Consider the following 22,858-nt stretch of genomic DNA (forward strand, 5'->3'; position numbering starts at 1 on the left):
GTCTCCCTCCAACCTCAGACAGGTCCCAGTTTGCACTTCCTTAATCAAACAGATTCAAATGTATGATTAGACGGTGACCTTGACGCTTTGAAAACACTAACTGTTCAAAGTCACTCTTTTTATCAGTTCACCCTACGAGAGTTAAATGAACGTCTATAACACCAGGTGAGGATTTCTCCTGAAAGCAGAGCAGACATCCTCTAGTCAAGGTCTTGGAGACAGCATGTTGTGAATGATGGGAGGTTTTTGATGCTTTGTGCCAAAACTGTTTTTAAAGCGTCCTGTCACTGATCTCTCTGTGATTTGGGCCTGGTGCCATGTATGTGTGAGTCACCTGATCGAGGCCTGCCAAACTCACACCTTTTCCCCTCTAGCCTGTCCCCCTCTCCACAGACGTCCCACAATCCCCTGTGCCTGGGCTGACCATCTGTGACTGCTACACGCTCCAGAAGGGCTGACTGACGAGTGCAAAGACCCACTCCCTCCTTCTTGGATCTTTCCCCTACATGCACCCCATTGAAGGTGTAGTTCCCCCCCCCACACGCCCACCTTCTCCACGTCATCCTCATCTACGTCCAGTACTGTCCCGTCATGTTCCAGTTTGATCTTCACCTTCCCCTCCGGCAGAGAGCCCGCCTCAGTCTTCAGCAGTGTCGCTATGCGCACACGCACACACACACACACACACACACACACACACACACACACACACACACACACACACACACACTAACTTATTGGTTGGAGTGTGCACAGACATGGTTTCAGGAAAAAACAATAACCCATAGTTTAAAAGCAATTGTAAAAATTAGCAGGGCAAAGCTCTGCATCCCTCCTGGTCCAACTTACCCAGGGAGAAGCCATCCTTGTGGACCAGCCAGACCTTCTCTGAGCCGTACCATGCCTGCTCTGTGGCTATCTGCTCCTCTGTCTTCACCTGGAAGAGATTGTGTAGAAGACCACAGTCACACACAGCAAAACAATGACCTTAGGCCATGTCAGCTTTCACTGGGCCTTTCTGTGGCTGAAGTAGATACCACTCAGCAGTTTTCAACCACAGAGAGGCTTTAGACTTGAGAGGACATGTGCTCCCTACAAACACACCTGTTCACATCAATAACATTCACTCACGTGTTTAAAGTAGCTGGTTGAGAGCTTATAGCATGTTACACAATTATGTCCAGTAGCATTGGAGATAATGGGCTGACAGTGGGCATGCAGTGGACTTGCTAATAGTACATGTTGTGATGAAAGGCAGAGCGCTGGAGAGGCCGGTGGATAAAGGCAGAGATAAAAACACAGTTCAGAGTCCCAGATCACAGAGAGACATTTCTCCAGCTCAGCTCTGCTCGGCGTGTCGCCTAAAACGCCTGACCGCTCCGTGTTACCATGCTTGACCTCCCAAAAGCCTCTCACACGCCACTGGACATGCTCCTTCCGGCTGTGTGTGTGTATGTTGGAGAGTGAGACACGATGAGAGAGAGACAAAGAGAGAGAACAGAGAGAGAACAGAGAGAAGAGAAAGAGAGAGAAGAAAGAGAGAGAGAGAAGAGAGAGAGAGAAGAAGAGCGAGAAAGAGACAGAGACGAGCAGAGACAGAGACAGAGACAGAGACAGAGACAGAGACAGAGACAGAGACAGAGACAGAGAGCACAGAGACAGAGACATGAGAGAGAGAAGAGAGAGAGAGAAGAGAGAGAGAGAGAGAGAGAGTGAGACAGAGAGAGAGACAGAGAGAGAGTGAGACAGAGAGAGAGGGAGTGAGACAGAGAGAGTGAGACAGAGAGACAGAAGACAGAGACAGAGACAGAGACAGAGACAGAGGGAGAGAGAGAGAGAGAGAGAGAGAGAGAGAGAGAAGAGAAGAGAGAGGAGAAGAGAGAGAGAGAGAGAGAGAGAGAGAGAGAGAGAGAGAGAGAGAGACAGAGACAGAGAGAGAGAGAGACAGAGAGAGGAGCAGGAGGCAAGTGAGTCTGAACAGAGAACATGAATTATCAGTGAACTGAATCTGGTCAAAGACACTGTTGGATGCACATCACTGTCACACACAGCATGGTGGGTGAGTGGGAGGAGTATGAGTGGAATAAATACACTATCCACAAGCACAGCAACACAACACACAACGAGGGACTGACTTGAAGGATGACAACAAGACATTATAAAGTAAAACATAAACACAGGGGATAAAAACATATGAAATTCACATTGTGTGAAATGTAAGCCTATATATCTTATTTCTAATCATGTATAATCAGGYACAATCAGGTGATGTTTTTTGCAGCGTCTGTCTCTTTGCCTCCTTAATGGCGAACTTACGCCATGCAATGACATCTACACGAGACAAAATGTGATGATATGATTGACCCTGTGGAATCCAGACAACCACGTATCTTAAGTGCCATCGAAAAAGCTTCATTTTGAGTGTTGATTTCCCCCTGAAATGTTTCTAATTAGGTGAAAGATGGCCAAAGGAGTGYGGGTGGCTTGGCTGTGCGTGAATACTATGCAGGTGTGTTTGGTGGGGGGTGACACTGCAATGGATCACAACACACAGAGTACACAGCACTCCAGGGGTCGGTGGTGGGAGTGGTGGACGTGGGAGGTGGAGGGGGTGAATTACACACAGGCACAGCAAAGGCCAGACCTTGGGTTGTTGGGCAGCGGCGTGAGACGCCTGAAGGATGGCCACGGGGTCCTCGTCCACCTGTCCCTGGAGGACGGCATGCGTGAGAGGAGGGGTCAAAGGTCATAGTTAGAGAGTAGCTACAGTGGAAAGATGGGTAGCAATCCACCAAACAACACAAAACATTAAGCATATCCAGCATGGCATCATCCTTCATCATCTGCTGGAATAGACAGATATATATATATATATAGGGGACAGAGAGAGTAATGCATAGTGGTGATCCTGGTGGAGAGAGATATCCCTACAGACTTTTCACTTATGGACTGAATGAACACGGCTTGAGCCAAAGACCAGGCTTGTTGGCTAATACCCACTGTTCATCTGGTCCAAATGAAATAGTAACTAATCCTTCATTATTCTCAAAAGTTTTGTTTAGAGTTTTGAGACATACATTGAAAACATGATCAGACATTATCAAACCAGTGTTTTACCATTTAAAGTAACGAGCACATTATGTAAGTCATCAGGGTTAAGACCAGGGAGGAATGTGGAGAAAAAACTGGGGGATGGCAAAGAACAAGGAGAGKTCAGGCTCTATGTCTGTGAGATGAGCTAATCATGTCATAAAGTGGAGACAGAGAGAGCAACGAGACAGGAACACCTGACAGTCATAAATCACATACAAACGCGATAACCCACCACCCACTGYCATTCACTCACACAGCGACTGGACACCACAAAGAAAACAAACATGCGACCATCCATTCACTGCCATGCTATTGACAACAAAAAAACTGCACATTAAAGTCCTTTGTCTGGGTTGGTTAGTCAGTTTCCATGCACTTCAAGGTCTGTTTGATTTCCTTTGAGACATCTAGACACTATCACTGTTTAATATCATCTGTGTTCCAGAAACAGGAAGGGCAAGCAAGGACTGAACCAGGTCATATCAGGGACAAATACCAGAGAGTTTGGGGTCTGAAACAAATGAGGAAGAGCAAACACCAAGCACCATTACAGATGAACCTTACAGACAGGCAGGGTGAGAGAGGGGTAAGTTAGAAGAGGAATTTAGGCTTACACTCCAACACGCCACACGAACACACACTCCAACCAGGCCGCCAGAGGGGACGCCTGGGGGCCACACTACCTGAGGGGGGGTTGGGGCTGGGGCCGGAGAAAGGAGCGGAGCTGAGGCACGAACCACCGGCTCCAGCTAGCCATACAACCGCCACAGAAAGATGCAGCCAAGCACCAATTAGAAAGAGAGAGGGAGGGAGAGAGAGAAAGATMATGTTTGACAGGTGACAAAACAAGAATGGAAAAAGACAGCAGCATAGACAGAAAATTAGTTAAATGAATTGTGAACATGAGAATGCAGTAACCCAGTCATGCATGGATATGGTTGCCTGACGACTCAAATGTAATTCTTCCGCTGCTCTATGTTCGATACATACTTCAGTCTGAGACTGCCATGAATGAAGTAATTTGTAGTGATGTCAAAATGAGGGATGTTGTGAAAAAAAATCAGGCTCTGGCCTAATCCATCCGTTTCTGTATTTGCGTTCTAGAACTCGTCGGGGAGGTACTAAGATCCAGATTCATTGTGGAAAAGAAACTAGCGTCCGTGGGCGTGGCGTAGCATTTGGCTGGAGCAAGACGTTTGGGTAGCCAAGCAATGGATATGGCCCAAATTAATAAATCTGTACTTTTAATTAAATGTGCCAAAAAATAAAATGACAAATGACTATTAGCTATCAGCATAAAGATTGAACATCCAGTGAAGAACAGAAAGAGAGAAAGAGAGATAAAGAGCATGATGGGTTGTTAATGAAAAATAAATAAGCACCTCTAAAACGCATTTATGGAATGTTAATGTGTCCTGTTAAAATGAATGAAGGGAAGAAAGTAAAGATTAAACAAGTGAAACACATGAGAGGAGAAACATATATCTAGGCAGTCCAGAGGGAGTGGAAATAATAGAGAAATGGTGAGCGAGAGAAAGAGAGCGCGAGAAAGAGAAAGAAAGAAAGAAAGACAAGGAGGGAAGGTGGGTCTTTACAGGAGCAGTGAAGATCCTCTCCAGGCGTCTCAGAGCCTCTTCAGTGGGACTGAGCGGCACCTCCTGGAGGTCAGATCACCAACAGGTTGAGCTCTGAAACTACTAGGCTATCAAAGCGCACTATTCTAGCGAACCACATTCAACACTCAACACTGCTTCATAGACAACAGAAATGTGTACTTTTTTTTCATGCTATGAGATGTTCTCTAGATGCCGTGCCAATCCTGAACTCACACACACTTGGTTACAATACCTCATGTCTACAGCATAGCAACAGTGACCTGTGTGAATGCTGTGGGGCCCACCAACACACACACACACACACACACACACACACCTTTTGGGTAATGGTTGGGGTAGTCTTTGATGAAACGGTTGATGAATTGTTCTGCGGTGAAGCCTTCTCAATGGGAACAGAGGACAGGGGAGAGGCTGCCAAAGCCTTCACCTTCAAAATTATACACACAGATACATCCACGAGCACAAGCACACTGTAAGTAATGTACACACACATACAAGTAGTCCATAAGATAAAGAAATGATACAACCATGCTGAACAAACCCACAACAAGCCATGCTCTAGACGTCCAGAGTCTAGCTAAGGTAGTGAGCAAATCAACAGTCGACTTGGATGTGAAATCATTCAGATCTCAATGCACAGGGCAAAGCCAAGCAAAACTATAACTAGCTTGGATAACAATACACAAGCAAACTTTWGCCTTAGACAACTATAGCAAATTCAGATAGCCACTGTAGCGGTCAAAGCCAGCCTGTGGTCAGCTAGCCAAGTAAACAAAGACCCTGAGAGGCCCGTAATTGCCAAAAAGCAGCGAGAATCCAGCAAAAAGACCAAAGCTTTTCAAAATATCTGGCACCTGCAAAATGTATAGATAGTTCTCTTATCCCAAAGCTTGCCAAAGTGGCTGCAGCACAGCTTTGAACTTTTTTCCCAGAAAGACAATGTCACTATCGGTAATTAGCTCTGCGGGTCTCCCWGGAACTCCAGGCCACAACAACAGAACATTCCAACCCGATATGCTTTTTCCTCCTTTGGAAAACCCCCCCACAGGCTAACCTCAATAAACAATGTTTCCAAGCTGCAGATGACAGCAGGGTCTCTTGGGTTGAGGCTGGGGGGGAAAAGAGCTACTGAACTTGTTTTGGTGGAAGCTGTTTCAGCAGCCCTGGCGTCTCAGAGGAGAGAGATGTGAGGAAGGAGAGCTGTGTGAGACAGGCTCCATCCCCCATGAGAAACTCAGAGAGAGATGGAGCTGGTATCAGAGCATCGAACACAACAAAAGCTTCAGCCCCATGAGACTGCACCYTTAGACAGACTGAGAAATAAACTGACTTTGTGCAGATGAGAAAGTTCTGAAGAAACAAATTACTTCAATAGGGAGTTGAGAGCAATTTGGCAGGCTGGGCCCATCATAGCACCAAAATGTAGCTGAAACTCTGCTAACAAGTAGAGACCTCAACAAGATAAGTAAAGTTAGTTAAAATTACACCCCACACACACACAAAAATTACTGGAGTTATCATGGAGACGCAAAAAGTGCTGTTTGTGCATTAGCAATTACCATCCGGTTTTTCACACAGTGGTCTCAAAAGTGGTCCATGCAGTGTGGACAGTAGGCCTACCTCAGGCTTCTTCACGGTTGGCTGTCTGGGGGGCGGGATGAAATCCGGTGGTGGAGAGAGGGTACTCGCCTTGGGAGTGATGACGGCAGGAGGAGGGGAGAGAGCCAAGGACTTGGGAGGGTTAGGGTAGAGAGGCGAGGCCTTGGGGTCTGGGACGAACCCTGTAGCGGGAGTACTGGAGGAGGACTTGGAGGTGGGAATGGATGCTGAAGGGGGAGTGACAGGGGAGGATTTATAAGAGGGGACAAAACCAGCAGATGGGGAAAGGGGTGTATATTTTGGGACTGGTATGAACCCGGCAGGTGAGGACATATGGGTCGATTTTAGTGGTGGGACGAAGCATGACGGGGGAATGGCTGGAGAGGATTTGGGGGCTGCAGTGATAACTGAAGAAGTAACAGCAGTGTATTTTGGGGCTGGTGCAAACCCTGCTGGAGTGGAAAGAGGGGCTGATTTTGGTGCTGGTACAAACCCATCAGGTGGGCAAAGGGAGGCTGATTTTGGTGGTGGAATGAAGCCTGCGGGAGGGGAGAGCGAGGAAGGCTTTGAGGCAGGGATGAAGCCTGCGGGAGGGGAGAGCGAGGAAGGCTTTGAGGCAGGGATGAGCCTGCGGGAGGGGAGAGCGAGGAAGGCTTTTGAGGCAGGGATGAAGCCTGCGGGAGGGGAGAGCGAGGAAGGCTTTGAGGCAGGGATGAAGCCTGCGGGGGGGAGAGCGGAAGGCTTTGAGGCAGGGATTGAAGCCTGCGGGAGGGGAGAGCAGAGGAAGGCTTTGAGGCAGGGATGAAGCCTGCGGGGGGGAGAGCGAGGAAGGCTTTGAGGCGGGATGAAGCCTGCGTGAGGGGAGAGCGAGGAAGGCTTTGAGGCAGGGATGAAACCTGCGGGAGGAGAGAAGGAGGAAGGCTTTGAGGCAGGGATGAAGCCTGCGGGTGCAGACTTGGAGGGAACCGAGGTCAAAGTAGAAGCAGTAGGAGGAACTTTGGCAGGTGCAGCCAACACGGGAGTCTTATCCTCCGGTTTTGAAACTGGGCCGACATTAGGGCTAGATTTAATATCAACCTTTGGACTTTCTTTTTCCTCTCTTTTCACCGCTTCCTCTTGTTTTTTTTCAGGTGGCCCATCTTTGCGTGTGCGAGGGCGGTCCCTGGTCCTCCCGCGGACCATGAGGCTGGCCAGCCCAGCTGATATATTGTCCTTCTCCAATGTCTTGATGGTGTCGTGCTTGAAAGAGAACAGTGGAACCTTTGGGACCTTGGGCACAGATGTTAGTGCTTGCGATAGCACCAATTTAGCAGGTTCAGGGGCAGGTTTGGTAGGCTCAGGAGCTGGAGCAGCCTCCTCTTCTGCAGGTAGTACCTTCCTCACCACTCGACGTACCACCTTCACTACCTTCTTGCGCGTAAGGCTCTGATCATCGTTGTCCAGGTCTGGCTGGTTGGCACTGCCGTTGGCAGAGCTTCCATTGACGGCACTTCCATTAACAGATCCATTGGGMTTGCTGTTCCCATTCAGCACAGGCTCAGGGCTAATCATGGAAGCTCTGCGTGGGTCAGGGCTCCTGAAGCGTTGTGCTGGCGTCTGGATCGGAGGAACTGGACTTTTGAAGCGTTCAGGGACCTTTACGTCCCTGCGTACCCTGGGTGGTGAGGGACTCCTAACCCTGACCCCGGGCGGTGTCTTGGCCGGCTCAGGGCTTTTGGTGCGGAGTAGGCCCCTGCCAGGCTCCAGACTGGGCACGGACTGGGAGCGGATACTCATACTGCCACTGTCGCTGTCTGACTACTCACACAACAGGGAGGGAAAGAGCAGAGCAGCAAGACACATGAGGAGAAACCAGAACAGACTTAAAGTAAACTCACGCAGTTCAGCTTAAAGCCTATGCAAACTCCAATTTGGTTACTCAACCAAAAACATTATCTGAGCAGCCCTGTGTTTGTCTGGATCGTCTGATAGTGTATGTATGGTTGACCAAAGGGATCACAGGTCCTAAGCATTAGCAGGATTGTGGCTACTGTGCTTGTTTGCTCTCCTGGACAGGCGTGCTGTTATGCTCACCCAACTGCCACATGCCTGCCCAGGTCCTGAAATAGAACAGGAAGGGTTGATATGAGAGGTGGTGCGTGGAGGTTTCAGACTGAGATAGCAGAGGTGTCTATGGGTACTGACTTGGCCCCCTCTCTGCACTGGAGCACCGCACTTCTAATGAAAGAGCTAATGACACACACACACGAGGTGTCTATGGGTACTGACTTGGCCCCCTCTCTGCACTGGAGCACCGCACTTCTAATGAAAGAGCTAATGACACACACACACACACCTTCGCTCAGCTGCAAGTAAATCCTGCCATATCACTCAAACACACACACCTGTGCAGAATCTTTCTCCCAGCTGCATATCACACACTTACACTGTCCTTTCCTAAACCTGGCACTCCCACACTAACTGGCATCGTGCCAAAACACTGTCCTTCCTAACCTCACTCCCCACACTAACTGAGCATCGTGCCAAACACACTGTCCTTCCTAACCTCACTCCCCACACTAACTGAGCATTGTGCCAAACACACCTGTCCTTCCTAACCTCACTCCCCACACTAACTGAGCATCGTGCCAACACACTGTCCTTCCTAACCTCACATCCCCACACTACTGAGCATCGTGCCAAAACAATGTCCTTCCTAACCTCACTCCCCACACTAACTGAGCATCGTGCCAAACACACTGTCCTTCCTAACCTCACTCCCCACACTAACTGAGCATCGTGCCAACACAATGTCCTTCCTAACCTCACTCCCCACACTAACTGAGCATTTGTGCCAATGAACACACATTCCTATCTCTAGCATTTTACACTTGAATATCCCTGCCTCCTTCAAACCTTGTTATAACCCAACACATTGCTCGGCCTCCACAGACAGACTACCTCCACCGAAGAGGCTAACAACACTTCTGAAGGAAAGTAAACTTTAATGCAAAAATAACCTGCTTTAGTGTCTGTCTTCCCTCTATGCTCTAGTCGCACAGTACCTCGGCGAGGAACACTGCCGCTCAGCCTCAGTTCCTACAGTACCCGCGAGGGAACACTGCCTGCTCAGCACATCAGTCTCCCTACAGTAACCGGAGGGCACCGCCTGGCTCAGCACATCAGCTCCCTAGTACCTGGACGAGCAAACTGCTTTTGCTCTGACATCAGTCTCCCTACAGTACCTGGCAGGGGAACATCGCTTTTGCTCTGCACATCAGTCTCCCTACAGTACCCGGCGAGGGAACACTGCCTGGCTCAGCACATCAGTCTTCCCTCAGTAACTGGCGAGGGCACACTGCCTGCTCTGCAAATCAGTCTCCCTACAGTACCCGGCGAGGGCCACTGCCTGGCTCTGCACAATCAGTCTCCCTACAGTACCTGGCGAGGGACACTGCCTGGGCTCTGCACATCACTGTTCTCCTACAGTACCCGAGCGGAACACTGCCTGGCTCTGCAAATCAGTCTCCCTACAGTACCGGCAGGACGGGAACACTGCCTGGCTCTGCACTCAGGTCTCCCTAACAGTACCTGGCGAGGAACACTGCCTGGCTCTCAGCACATCAGTCTCCCTACAGTACCTGGCGCGGGCACACTGCCTGGCTCAGCATCAGTCTCCCTACAGTACCTGGCGAGGGCACACTGCCTGGCTCTGCACATCAGTCTCCCTACCGTACCTGGCGAGGGAACACTGCCTGGCTCTGCACATCAGTCTCCCTACAGTACCTGGCGAGGGCACACTGCTGGCTTGCGCACATCAGTTCTCCCTACAGTACCTGGGAGGGAACATGCCTGGCTCTGCACATCAGTCTCTACAGTACCTGGCGAGGGCACACTGCATGGCTAGCACATCAGTTTCTCCCTACAGTACCTGGCGAGGGCACACTGCCTTCTAGCACATCAGTCTCCTACAGTACCTGGCGAGGGCACACTGCCTGGCTGCAGCACATCGCTCCCTACAGTACCTGGCGAGGGCACACTGCCTGGCTGCACATCAGTCTCTCACAGTACCTGGCGAGGGCACACTGCCTGGCTCTGCACATCAGTCTCCCTACAGTACCTGGCGGAGGCAACACTGCCTGGGTCTCGCACATCAGTCTCCCTACAGTACCTGGCGAGGGCACACTGCCTGGCTCAGCACATCAGTTCTCCCTACAGTACCTGGCGAGGGCACACTGCCTGGCTCTGCACATCAGTCTCCCTACAGTACCTGGCGAGGGCACACTGCCTGGCTCTGCACCAGTCTCCCTACAGTACCTGGCGAGGGCACACTGCCTCTGGCTCACGTCAACATCGTTCCTACAGTACCTGGCGAGGGCACAGTGTGTGAGCTCTCTGACTGGGAGAGGGAAAAGGTCAACTGTGGTTCGCTTTGCAACCAAGCTGCATTAATAGAGAAAACTGGATATCTGGAAGATATTCAGAAACTCTTGAAGGACAATATAAGTTGACAAGAAACATACTTGTTTATTATCAAAACCAATAGTCTTCATCAGGGAGTGACTTGCCTAGTTAAATAAAGGCTAAAAAAACACATAAATAAATAAACACGTTGGTTTTAATAATAAAGTATCGTCCCCCAAGAGTTGCTGAATATCTTTTATATTTGTGTGAATGTTGCATACTATAAACTGCCTGTTTGTTAATCTTTAGGCTATGTTGGGATATGGCTGCAATTCCCACAGCGAGGCTGTCATTTGAAAATAAAGGAATCATACTATTTACAAAGCAATTACAGAAGCCAAACACAGCGTGGAACACCAGGCGTTTGTTGTGCAATTAAAAAGTGCAACCGTCTGTGACATTACATCCAGAACAGAATAACAACGCTCTTCCACGTTGTGCCTGTTTTCACATCGGCTTGTTAATGAGTAACTGTCTCCTATTGTGGCGAGAAGACACTTGTCTGGTGTCAGGAGCTACCAGGGTGTGTSTGGTTCCAATGGCTCAGTTGGTTGAAGCACAGTACTGCTGGCAAACCTCCAGGTAAGACACCAGTGACGTGACAGGTACATCTCAATAGTCTGAGGCTTCCTCTCCTCCTCTGTAAGGTTACCATAATGGACTCCAATCCCCAGAAACCTGTGATCCCTTTAGTCACACACTCAAGATTCCTGCTTAAAGGGATACTTCGGGATTTTAGCATTATCTACTTCCCCAGAGACAGATGAACTTGTGGATACCGTTTTTATGTCTCTAAGTCCAGTATGAAGGATGTCAGAGGTAGTTCTCCAGTCATTGCGCTAACGCTAGTTAGCAACTTCCTTCACACTGCCAAAATCCCAAAGTATATTTTAAGCCTACAGCAGGGCTATTTAATTCCGGTCCTGGAGGGCCGAAACACTTCTGCTTTTTGTTTCTACCTGGTAGTTAATTGCACTGAATCAGTACCTGATTAGAAAAAGAGGACCGGAATTGAATAGCCCTGCTCTAAAGCTTCACAACATGAGAATGATACCAGTCAACTTACACCCTGGTTTGAGGTCTTGGAGCCTGGTGGTCTGACCTCTTCTTTGACCTAAAGAGTTCGGTAAGACAAGGGACTGAGGTCAAAACCTAGGACACTTAGAAGTGGTCACTCGCCAGGGGTACTTGCAGGAAACACTCYCTCACTGCACAACATGCAAAACATACACCATGCTGCAAACCTGGATGTATGCTATCTGGAAGCGCTATCACTTACCATACCACACACCACATGGTGTCTATTTGAACGTTAAGACTAATATTATTCACAGACACTAATCTGTAGCCACAAAGGAACATTAATATGGCCCATTTTGATGTAATAGTGACACCTGAGAACTACAAGGACTGCTTAAAAAAGCTTTGGGTTTATTTTGATGTATTTACCACTATGATCTTTTATTTTGGGTAACGTTTCGGGGAGGCATCCGTTTACTGTGGAGCTACAGGATGTGTTGTGATGGTCAAACAAAATGGCAGTCAAACAAAACTAAATCTAAAGCCAGCTTGGCAGTCAGAGCTCCCCCAGAATAAAGTATTTGCAGCAATATCACGGACCTCGTTATTTTGTCAAAGCAAATTACTCCAGTCAAGGTTTTTCCACGGTGAGTCAAACACTGATATTGGATCATGCATCCGATGACAACGGTTACTTTTAGCACACTGTCAGAAAACTACGACAGAAGCACGGCTGTCAGACCACAAGCTTTCAACGACGTGACTCTCAAGCTCCAAAATGACTCTTAGTGAAGGTGTGATACATGCAGGGCACACATTTCTACAGACACCAACGTAACCCACCCCATGTCCCCACACTGTGCAGTGCGGCACCAACGTAACCCACCCCATGTCCCCACACTGTGCAGTGAGGAAAACTGAACAGGACTTCCCTTTTGCTCCCAGAAGGAAAAGCGTGATGAGAAGGCCATGTTGGCTGCACTGATGTCATGAGCTGTACCGGATGAGGGGGGAAGAGGGGGGAGGGCAGGAATGGAGAGAAGTGCTGGACAGATGGATGGATGGATCTTCACAATTGAGGCCAAAATCACTGTTTTTTCACTCTAGGGGCCGTAACCAGTTGGATAGGGAAAGGACCACGTGTCGCAGGAAGTGAACTGATCAAGTCTAGGGTACAAAGAAAAGCAAGAGACACAACAGAGGGAAAAAGGCTCTCCTAAATATACATAAACATACATAGCTACATACATGAACATATGATTTGTGTGATTTGTGGCACACAAAAAGTATCTAGGAAATGTTGATGTCATCACAGTAAAAAACAAACAGAACACCAATACATAGACATGACCTCAGGGATATTTTTATAAAGAAAAYATTCAATGCCGAATACCAGACTGTTGAGAAGCTGCAGTGAGGCGGGTTACAGCGCCTCCCTGTCCCTGCTGAGAGTATTGAATCTGTGGGTTAAGTGGGGGCCTTTACTCTTAATCACATCTGGCTGTTGCTCAAACATGGTGCCAACCAAGACAGGCCCTGTCACTCCCTGCCCCATTCCCAGGCCCCCTTCCCCATTCCCACGCCTCCTGTCCCAAGGCCTCCTGCACCATGCCCAGGCCTCCTGCCCCGTGCCCTGGCCCCCTGCCCAGGCCCCCTGCCCAGGCCCCATGCCCAGGCCCCATGCCCAGGCCCCATGCCCCATGCCAGCGCCCCCTGCCCAGGCCCCATGCCCAGCCCCCCCCTGCCCAGCCCCATGCCCAGGCCCCATGCCCAGCCCTGCCCAGGCCCCCTGCCCAGGCCCCATGCCCAGGCCCCCTGCCCAGGCCCCCTCCCAGGCCCCCTGCCCAGGCGCCCATGCCCAGGCCCCATGCCCAGGCCCCATGCCCAGGCCCCATGCTCTACTGTATGTCTGTGTATGAGGAGCAGCCCTGGTCCTAATCCTCCCCCCAGAACAGAGAGCTTTAGTGGGGGTCAGTCAGTCTGTAGCCCTGGTTCCGGCTCTCCCACAACAAGCTCTAATGTGTCTATAATAGGGGGGGTTGCTGAGGTCTGCTGTGGACACTGGGCAGGCTCATCCAGGCAGGGGCCAGGGAGACAGGACAGGGCTTTTTTAGGAGGAGCCACGTGGGCATAACGCCTCAGAAGCCAACATCAGGTTGTACAGCCAGGTTGACTCTCTGCTTCCCTCTGAACACACTCACACAACTGTACACGCATACATATAAACACTGTTTACACAGACACACACATAAACATGTACAAAAACACCATCACAAACATGCACAGTGAGCCATCTAACCTGGATATAGCATGGTAACTGACACTCTCAGGCAAATGTGACTCAGCCACTGTTTTGGGAGAACACCAGTGGACTTAGCTAACAACAACAGAACAAAGCCGTATTGACAATACTGAATCGATGCAGTAAAGAGATAGGGCTATGCCCAGAGATAATGAAAATAAAAGCTGAGGAACAGAYTTTAATGTCTATTAGTCACTGTGAAACATGACAACTGCCTTCTGCCTGACTCGGACAATAAAAGCAGAAATGTACATAGCCTGATAACAAAGCTAATTGGAAACGTGGTTTGATTTCATATGACAAGGAAGAGGGACAGTCATCTCAGGGATCTACAACTCAACCAACAGTGACAAAACAACACTGAACTTGAGTAATCACTGGTCCACTGAGAGAGGGTTAGAGTTAGAGTTAGAGTTAGGGTTAGAGTTAGAGTTAGGGTTAGGGTTAGAGTTAGGGTTAGGGTTAGGGTTAGGGTTAGAGTTAGAGTTAGAGTTAGAGTTAGGGTTAGAGTTAGGGTTAGGGTTAGAGTTAGAGTTAGAGTTAGAGTTAGGGTTAGAGTTAGAGTTAGAGTTAGAGTTAGGGTTAGAGTTAGAGTTAGGGTTAGAGTTAGGGTTAGAGTTAGGGCAGCCAGAGGAAACAGCACACACTCTTTCTGCATCTCAGATCCACTTTGTACTGTAGACTAGGGTCAGGCTGGTCCCCCAACAACAGAAAAGGGAAGTCAACCCACAGATGGCACCCTACACAGGAAATCACAGGATAGCAGACCCATTTTCCACAGATGCAAACTTGGCAAACGTTGTTCTTCAATAGGTTCTCTCTCAACAGTTGGTCAGAACAGTATAATTTCCACAGAATATTATGGGTTAGCATTGCTAATWGCACAGCTCACTATACCAAGTACCAACACACACTGAACAGTTAACGTGACTTTTCCAACAGGGGCAAGACTCAAAAGACACAAAGGCTCCATTCAACTTCTGCCCAATCTGCCTATGAAAGCCAGTTCCAGACAGCTACCATCACAGCCTTCCTGGCAATCACACTCCTTTCACTTCTACTATTACAGAATTCTACTGGCAAACATACTAAAGCACACAGATCAAACCAAATGAACCAAGTTACATTGGCTAGTACTACACCAAGGCTCAGGCAACAGTCTGTTAGAATAGCTAGCTAGCATCTCCAGAGCCAAAATGGCTCCCCTTAGCTGAGCTCAGTTGCAGAGAGCGATGGCTAGCCCCTAACACTTTCAGCCCTAAAAATAGTGTTACCCATGGTAGAGACCTCACACTCAGCCCACAGATTCCTCCACAGAAGGCCTATCGCTTTCCCCCAACAATCCTGGAACCACGGCTCCTCCTTTACCTGCTGTCCTCTGTGTAGGTGAGTAGTGTAGAGTTAGATTTGGTAGATCCAATCCTTCCTTGACTAAAATAAGCCCTTAAAACGTTGCTGGTAACGGGGTTCAACACAGAGTTAGTTGAGAGTGTGACAGAGCTGAGACAGCCGGCAGACTCACGTCACATCACACAGGGCACAGGCTGGGGAGAGGAGCCCCCTGATAGGCTGACTATTCTCAGAGAGACAAGGCGGGGACAGCTGTCACGATACTAGGGTCCAGGGGGCTAAAAATAGCTCCCCAGAACCAACACCGCTACCACCAATACCTCCCCTGGTTCCCTGGCTAGCCCCCCACCCAACCCTCAAGAATTCAGCCCAACTAGCAGCCCTCTCTCTCACGACAGTTGCTGTCTCCTCAATTGCTCCGTGAGGACCCCAGTGAAGTCAGTCAGTATGTGTGTGTGTGTGTGTGTGTGTCAAACCTCTGTTGTGACTTATTTGAGGAGTGATGGACGTCTGATAAATGTCCTGTAATAAAGTGTTTTTGTGTTAACAACAACAAAGACAGTCTGAGTGTGTGTCCTACATACCTGAAGGCGCATGTGTGTTTTGATTATGAGGGAAGCGTAGTCTTTTCTCCTGTGTGCAGGTCTGTCTGAGGCCGGGAGTTGCAGAATGAAATGCGGAAGAGGGGAAACGGAGGAGAAAACCAGAAGTGCTATGACACGGGGCACAGGAAATGACACGGGGCTTGGTGCCTCCCTCACTCTCACACCAGGGAAGAAGCATGCTGTAGAGCACACTGGGTACAACATTATGTTTCAATCCTCACACATTCTCTCTCTTTCGATGAGGGGAACTGTATTAAACCGTCAACAAGTAAACAAACAGTGGTGCAGTGTCACTAAGGGAAGAGGCACAGAATACCATAATGATACAATCCAAAGGCACATAAATCAATGCTATTATCTACTCACACCCTCTTAACAAAACAAGCCCTCGGGCCACTTAATATAATATCCAAACTACTTCTCATTATAGTACTATTCTCAATGTTATATCACTAAACACCACTAGAGGGCAACACTTCCTATTCAAGGAAGGCCTTGTAAATGTATTCAATGCCCTCACATAGCCACTTGGGGGAGTAAGAACACTAAATATAAACCAGCCTATATGTTGTGTGACTGCAGCAGCAGCACAAAGACAAAGAGCTGATTCTTCACCAATCATAACAAACTGCCGTCACTCTCCAGAGGAAGAGAGGAAACTAATCCCAATCATGTGCGCCACAAAAGCTTAGTAATAGTATGACACAAGGCTAGGCTGTGTGGGTAGTGAGCTGAGGGGAATCTGGGGAGATCAGTGTTGTACTGTATACTGGACAGGCGTTGCCTGCAGTGCTGAGGGAGAGTGCTTCTAGAAGCTGGCCAGAGAGGTGTGGTTGGATGAAGGGTGGGAACTGCTGCTCAAGGCTGAATTTAGAACATGGAGAATAGAAATACAGTAACTGAGTTTATGTGTGTGGTTGCATGCATGCTACGTAAAATCCCAGGACATTTACAGAATTAGGAAAGACTGCCTTCACGTCTTGTGCACCAGTGGCATGGAATAGTCTACAATCCATGCTTCACCTAGATATGTTAGTGCCACTGAATGAACTTCACATTTTGATGTGTGTGTGTGTATGCGTGTGTATTAATGCATAATAACCTTATAGATCAGTGGTACAGTATAGTACAGATAGACCAATCTGATTTCATGACATGAGCATCGTAACAGTAAATAGAAGTTGTTTCACGGAACACTGATGGTGAGCGAGAGAGCGGGCGGGGAAGTGTGTCCACTGGATGATGTGTGTGACGGCGCTCCCATCCTGCTGTACGCATGGCAAACAGTAGGATCCAAGAGGAAATGAAGGTATGAGTTTGTCAGCTGGGAATAACAGGAATAACATGCTGCCTATGACACGCACAGAGCTGGAATGTCCAACCCCCTCTACACTCAACTGCATGGTATTCAACACAATATTCACTATACCCACGGGGGAAACAATGTTCTATATTTCACAACACACATTTTCATTTCAAATACTAAATCTGGGTTACATTTGATTCAAATTCCTGTCAATTCAGAGAAGGAATCGGTCGGTCCCCCTCCGGACAAATTCCAATTCAGTTGACAGGAATGTAAAATGAATTGACCCATGCTCTGGTAACGCACGCACGCACGCACGCACGCACGCACGCACGCACGCACGCACGCACGCACACACACACACACACACAATGATTTCCTCCCTGAACCCTAGTCTTCCAGGTTGATTGGTGTGTATGAACCAGGATGTGAGTGCTTCTGTAACACTGTGACCATCTGCTGCCCAGGCCTGTTGACAGGAGAGTCTATCCTATCGAGGAAGGGTATTAGGGGAATAACACAAGTCATCGAGGAATGAACCCTCTCAAATCAGTGCCAAGCACACTAGTTTTCCAACGCTGTAGGTCAGTTGTGTAACATGGTCATAATAACACAGTCCTCTAGGATGTGTATACGTCCCTGACTCCTAACAATGACTGGCGTCCCCTGAGGGAGACACCCAGTGACTAACCTAGTTGTCTGTCATCAGACATGTCCTGGCCAGCCTCTACATGTCTCCYATCAAACACAGACTAGTACAACTGAGGGCTGTGCCATATTATGGCCAAAATATAATATCCCAAAATTKTTCTTGTTTTTTACAGTATGGCGGTGTTTTTTGTTTTAAGGTTCTTAATGTTTTATGAGTAGGGCATGACCCTAGGATGACAACAAATGAATTATATATGGTTTTAATGTGCTTTCTCCATTCTAATGTTTTACTCAACCAAACTAGATGAAAACTGAAAGTGAAGTAGTCCAATTTGTAGAACTTGTTGTTTTAGACGGTATTGTAAAAATCCATACCGTTATGTGGATCCATACCAGTATACCATTACACATCACCTCTAGTCCAAGTCCTCTACCATCACACACTTTACTCATCTTTCACATTACTACAGAAAGAGACACACACACACACACAAAGTCTACATAAGCCCACAAACACACGCTGTTGTTTGTTTAAGGTTTTGTCTTTAAAAACTCCCAAAACACTGACTCATACAAAGAATAGCCACAGCCAATACAGTAGTTAACTAAGGCACAATGATACCCTTTATGGTAATCAGACGAAAAACATTAGCTACACACACACACACACACACACACACACACACACACACACACACACAGTACCTTGGCAGGCTCCAGTCTATGCTGAGTGTTCTCCTGGCCCATAAGGCAGGTGTTATGAAAGTTATAATATGAAACTCCAAATCGGTCTTCAGCAGTCCTTATGGACACCATGATGTTATGTTCAGAATAGAGCTCACTATCTGCCAGCTAGTCAGTCCTTATGGAGATGAACCATGATGTTTATGTTCAGAATAGAGCTCACTATCTGCCAGCTAGTCAGTCCTTATGGACGACCATGATGTTGTGTTCAGAATAGAGCTCACTATCTGCCAGCTAGTCAGTCCTTATGGACACCATGATGTTATGTTCAGAATAGAGCTCACTATCTGCCAGCTAGTCAGTCCTTATGGAACCATGATGTTATGTTCAGAATAGAGCTCACTATCTGCCAGCTAGTCAGTCCTTATGGAACCATGATGTTATGTTCAGAATAGAGCTCACTATCTGCCAGCTAGTCAGTCTTATGGACGACCTGATGTTATGTTCAGAATAGAGCTCACTATCTGCCAGTAGTCAGTCCTTATGGACACCATGATGTTATGTCAGAATAGAGCTCACTATCTGCCAGCTAGTCAGTCCTTATGAGACCATGATGTTATGTTCAGAATAGAGCTCACTATCTGCCAGCTAGTCAGCCCTTATGGACACCTGATGTTATGTTCAGAATAGAGCTCACTATCTGCCAGCTAGTCAGTCCTTATGGACACCATGATGTTATGTTCAGAATAGAGCTCACTTCTGCCAGCTAGTCAGTCCTTATGGACACCATGATGTTATGTTCAGAATAGAGCTCACTATCTGCCAGCTAGTCAGTCCTTATGGACACCATGATGTTATGTTCAGAATAGAGCTCACTATCTGCCAGCTAGTCAGTCCTTATGGACACCATGATGTTATGTTCAGAATAGAGCTCACTATCTGCCAGCTAGTCAGTCCTTATGGACACCATGATGTTATGTTGAATAGAGCTCACTATCTGCCAGCTAGTCAGTCCTTTGGACACCATGATGTTATGTTCAGAATAGAGCTCACTATCTGCCAGCTAGTCAGTCCTTATGAGACCATGATGTTATGTTCAGAATAGAGCTCACTATCTGCCAGCTAGTCAGTCCTTATGGACACCATGATGTTATGTTAGAATAGAGCTCACTATCTGCCAGCTAGTCAGTCCTTATGGACACCATGTTTTATGTTCAGAAAGAGCTCACTATCTGCCAGCTAGTCAGTCCTTATGGACCATGATGTTATGTTAGAATAGAGCTCACTATCTGCCAGCTAGTCAGTCCTTATGGACACCATGATGTTATGTTCAGAATAGAGCTCACTATCTGCCAGCTAGTCAGTCCTTATGGACACCATGATGTTATGTTCAGAATAGAGCTCACTATCGCCAGCTAGTCAGTCCTTATGGACACCATGATGTTATGTTCAGAATAGAGCTCACTATCTGCCAGCTAGTCAGTCCTTATGGACACCATGATGTTATGTTCAGAATAGAGCTAACTATCTGCCAGCTAGTCAGTCCTTATGGACACCATGATGTTATGTTCAGAAGAGCTCACTATCTGCCAGCTAGTCAGTCCTTATGGAGACAATGATGTTATGTTCAGAATAGAGCTCACTATCTGCCAGCTAGTCAGTCCTTATGGACACCATGATGTTATGTTCAGAATAGAGCTCACTATCTGCCAGCTAGTCAGTCCTTATGGACACCATGATGTTATGTTCAGAATAGAGCTCACTATCTGCCAGCTAGTCAGTCCTTATGGACACCATGATGTTATGTTAGAATAGAGCTCACTATCTGCCAGCTAGTCAGTCCTTATGGACACCATGATGTTATGTTAGAATAGAGCTCATATCTGCCAGCTAGTCGTCCTTATGGACACCATGATGTTATGTTCAGAATAGAGCTCACTATCTGCCAGCTAGTCAGTCCTTATGGAGACCATGATGTTATGTTCGAATAGAGCTCACTATCTGCCAGCTAGTCAGTCCTTATGGAGACCATGATGTTATGTTGAGAATAGAGCTCACTATCTGCCAGCTAGTCGCCCTTATGAGACATGATGTTATGTTCAGAATAGAGCTCACTATCTGCCAGCTAGTCAGTCCTTATGGAACCATGATGTTATGTTCAGAATGAGCTCACTATCTGCCAGCTAGTCAGTCTTATGGCACCATGATGTTATGTTCAGAATAGAGCTCACTATCTGCCAGTAGTCAGTCCTTATGGGACCCATGATGTTATGTTCAGAATAGAGCTCACTATCTGCCAGCTAGTCAGTCCTTATGGAGACCATGATGTTATGTTCAGAATAGAGCTCACTATCTGCCAGCTAGTCAGCCCTTATGGAGACCATGATGTTATGTTCAGAATAGAGCTCACTATCTGCCAGCTAGTCAGCCCTTATGGACCATGATGTTATGTTCAGAATAGAGCTCACTATCTGCCAGCTAGTCAGTCCTTATGGAGACACATGATGTTATTGTTCAGAATAGAGCTCACTATCTGCCAGCTAGTCAGTCCTTATGGAGACCATGATGTTATGTTGAGAATAGAGCTCACTATCTGCCAGCTAGTCAGGCACAGACAATAGAGCATCCTCCTTGTTCACCCCCTCCCTGTAAGGCACCTAGATTGTAATGATGCCAGCCTGGAGTGAGGGTAACTTCTGGCTCTTGGGGCCACTCTGGCCAGGGCTGCTTGTTTAGCTAATGTATGCAAACAGCACTCCCTCCCCCATCCCTCACTCTCCATCTCACAGTCATATTAAGAGAAGCCTCCTCCTGTGTACACACACACACAAACACAGACACACACACAGCCTCTGGGTCCTCTCCGCTCTGGGCTCTAGGCCTCAGAGGAGAATCTATTCTTAGCAGCACTGCAGTGTACAGTACACATCCCTGGCGTGGCTAACACAGACTGATAGCATCTCTTGAACTGGGAGGAGACACACAGGAGGAGACACACAGGAGACACACACACTGGGTTTCATGGATTTAACTTGTGATTACAAAGCTCAGAATGACATCAGAGATAATGAAGAATGGGGGTAGAGAGGGATTTAGAGTATGTGTGTGTGTGTGTGTGTGTGTGTGTGTGTGTGTGTGTGTGTGTGTGTGTGTGTGTGTGTGTGTGTCACAGAACTTGAGACAGAATGTGTGATGCATACCTGGCATCCATTGCTCATCCCCACACAGAGCCTATGCAGCTGGACCGCCACCAGTCTGACCTTGTTTTGACCTACTGTAATGAACACAAGTGGCTATGGAGAAACAGATCAAGTGCCCACATTTTCCATCCCTTATAAGACAAGTGCTGAAGCGAACAAAAAAACCTAACGGCAACAATAGCTTCATATTTTCTACATTCCAATGCATTGAGCAGTCTGTGCCCTCACTATCATAAACACAGTTGATGCCTTTGTACACTTCCCTGCTAATGTTAACCAATGTGCCTCAAATCCACATGACAGCGAGTCCATTAGGAACCATATACTGTACATCAGCACCACTAATCCATAGGAGTACACTGCATTAGAGCTGAGCCCAAATACTTCCACACAGGGCTGTATGTATGTACAGTATGTATGGGTAAGTAGCACTGCATGTGCTATGGGTGAGCAGGCACTGGACGGTCAGGCAGACAGACAGACAGGTAGACAGGCAGACAGTGGCAGGCAGACAGTGGCAGACAGACAGTAGCAGACAGGCAGGCAGACAGTGGCAAACAGGCAGGCAGACAGTGGCAGACAGGCAGGCAGGCAGACAGACAGAGAGACAGAGGCTGACATCTGGTGAGACTTTGTTGCAGAGTGCTCCATAGAGAGACCACGCCTGACCGGGCTCGAGTCGCCATGTCTCCACTGTGATCCAGGGTGAAAGATCTAGGTCACTGTCACACACACACACACTAAAGACACAGTTATTCACTCACATACTAAAGACACAGTTATTCACTCACATACTAAAGAGGCACACACACACACACACTAAAGACACAGTTATTCACTCACATACTAAAGACACAGTTATTCACTCACATACTAAAGAGGCACACACACACAAACCAGTCCTAAACCCCTCCTCACATAAGGAAGCCAGGTGAGCACACAAGTGTGAACACACCAAGCCTGATCAGAGCAGGAAGGGTCAGAGAGGG

The 22,858-nt window shown here is 47.8% G+C and overlaps 2 protein-coding genes across 2 annotated transcripts in view; both read right to left on the reverse strand.

The window, feature by feature from the left end:
- The window catches only part of LOC111949567 (unconventional myosin-XVIIIa-like), a 179,324-nt gene that overhangs the window by 80,939 nt on the left and 75,527 nt on the right, over positions 1-22,858 (reverse strand). The window contains exons 3-4 of the mRNA XM_023966852.2: positions 850-937; positions 550-656 (exon numbers count right to left, since the gene is read on the reverse strand). Coding sequence (XP_023822620.1) covers positions 550-656; positions 850-937 — 195 coding nt within the window. The remainder of the gene's footprint in view (positions 1-549; positions 657-849; positions 938-22,858) is intronic.
- Positions 2,502-11,861, reverse strand: LOC139022766 (uncharacterized). Its single transcript, XM_070433907.1, has 7 exons — positions 11,818-11,861; positions 6,848-8,105; positions 6,330-6,535; positions 5,026-5,136; positions 4,689-4,751; positions 2,645-2,710; positions 2,502-2,531 (listed from the first exon to the last, which is right to left on the reverse strand). Exons 2-7 carry the CDS (start codon positions 8,082-8,084, stop codon positions 2,502-2,504), a joined length of 1,713 nt encoding a protein of 570 aa, XP_070290008.1. The 5' UTR covers positions 8,085-8,105; positions 11,818-11,861.

Source organism: Salvelinus sp. IW2-2015, linkage group LG22 (genome assembly GCF_002910315.2).
Source record: "Salvelinus sp. IW2-2015 linkage group LG22, ASM291031v2, whole genome shotgun sequence".
In the NCBI taxonomy this organism is placed as follows: Eukaryota; Metazoa; Chordata; class Actinopteri; order Salmoniformes; family Salmonidae; genus Salvelinus; species Salvelinus sp. IW2-2015.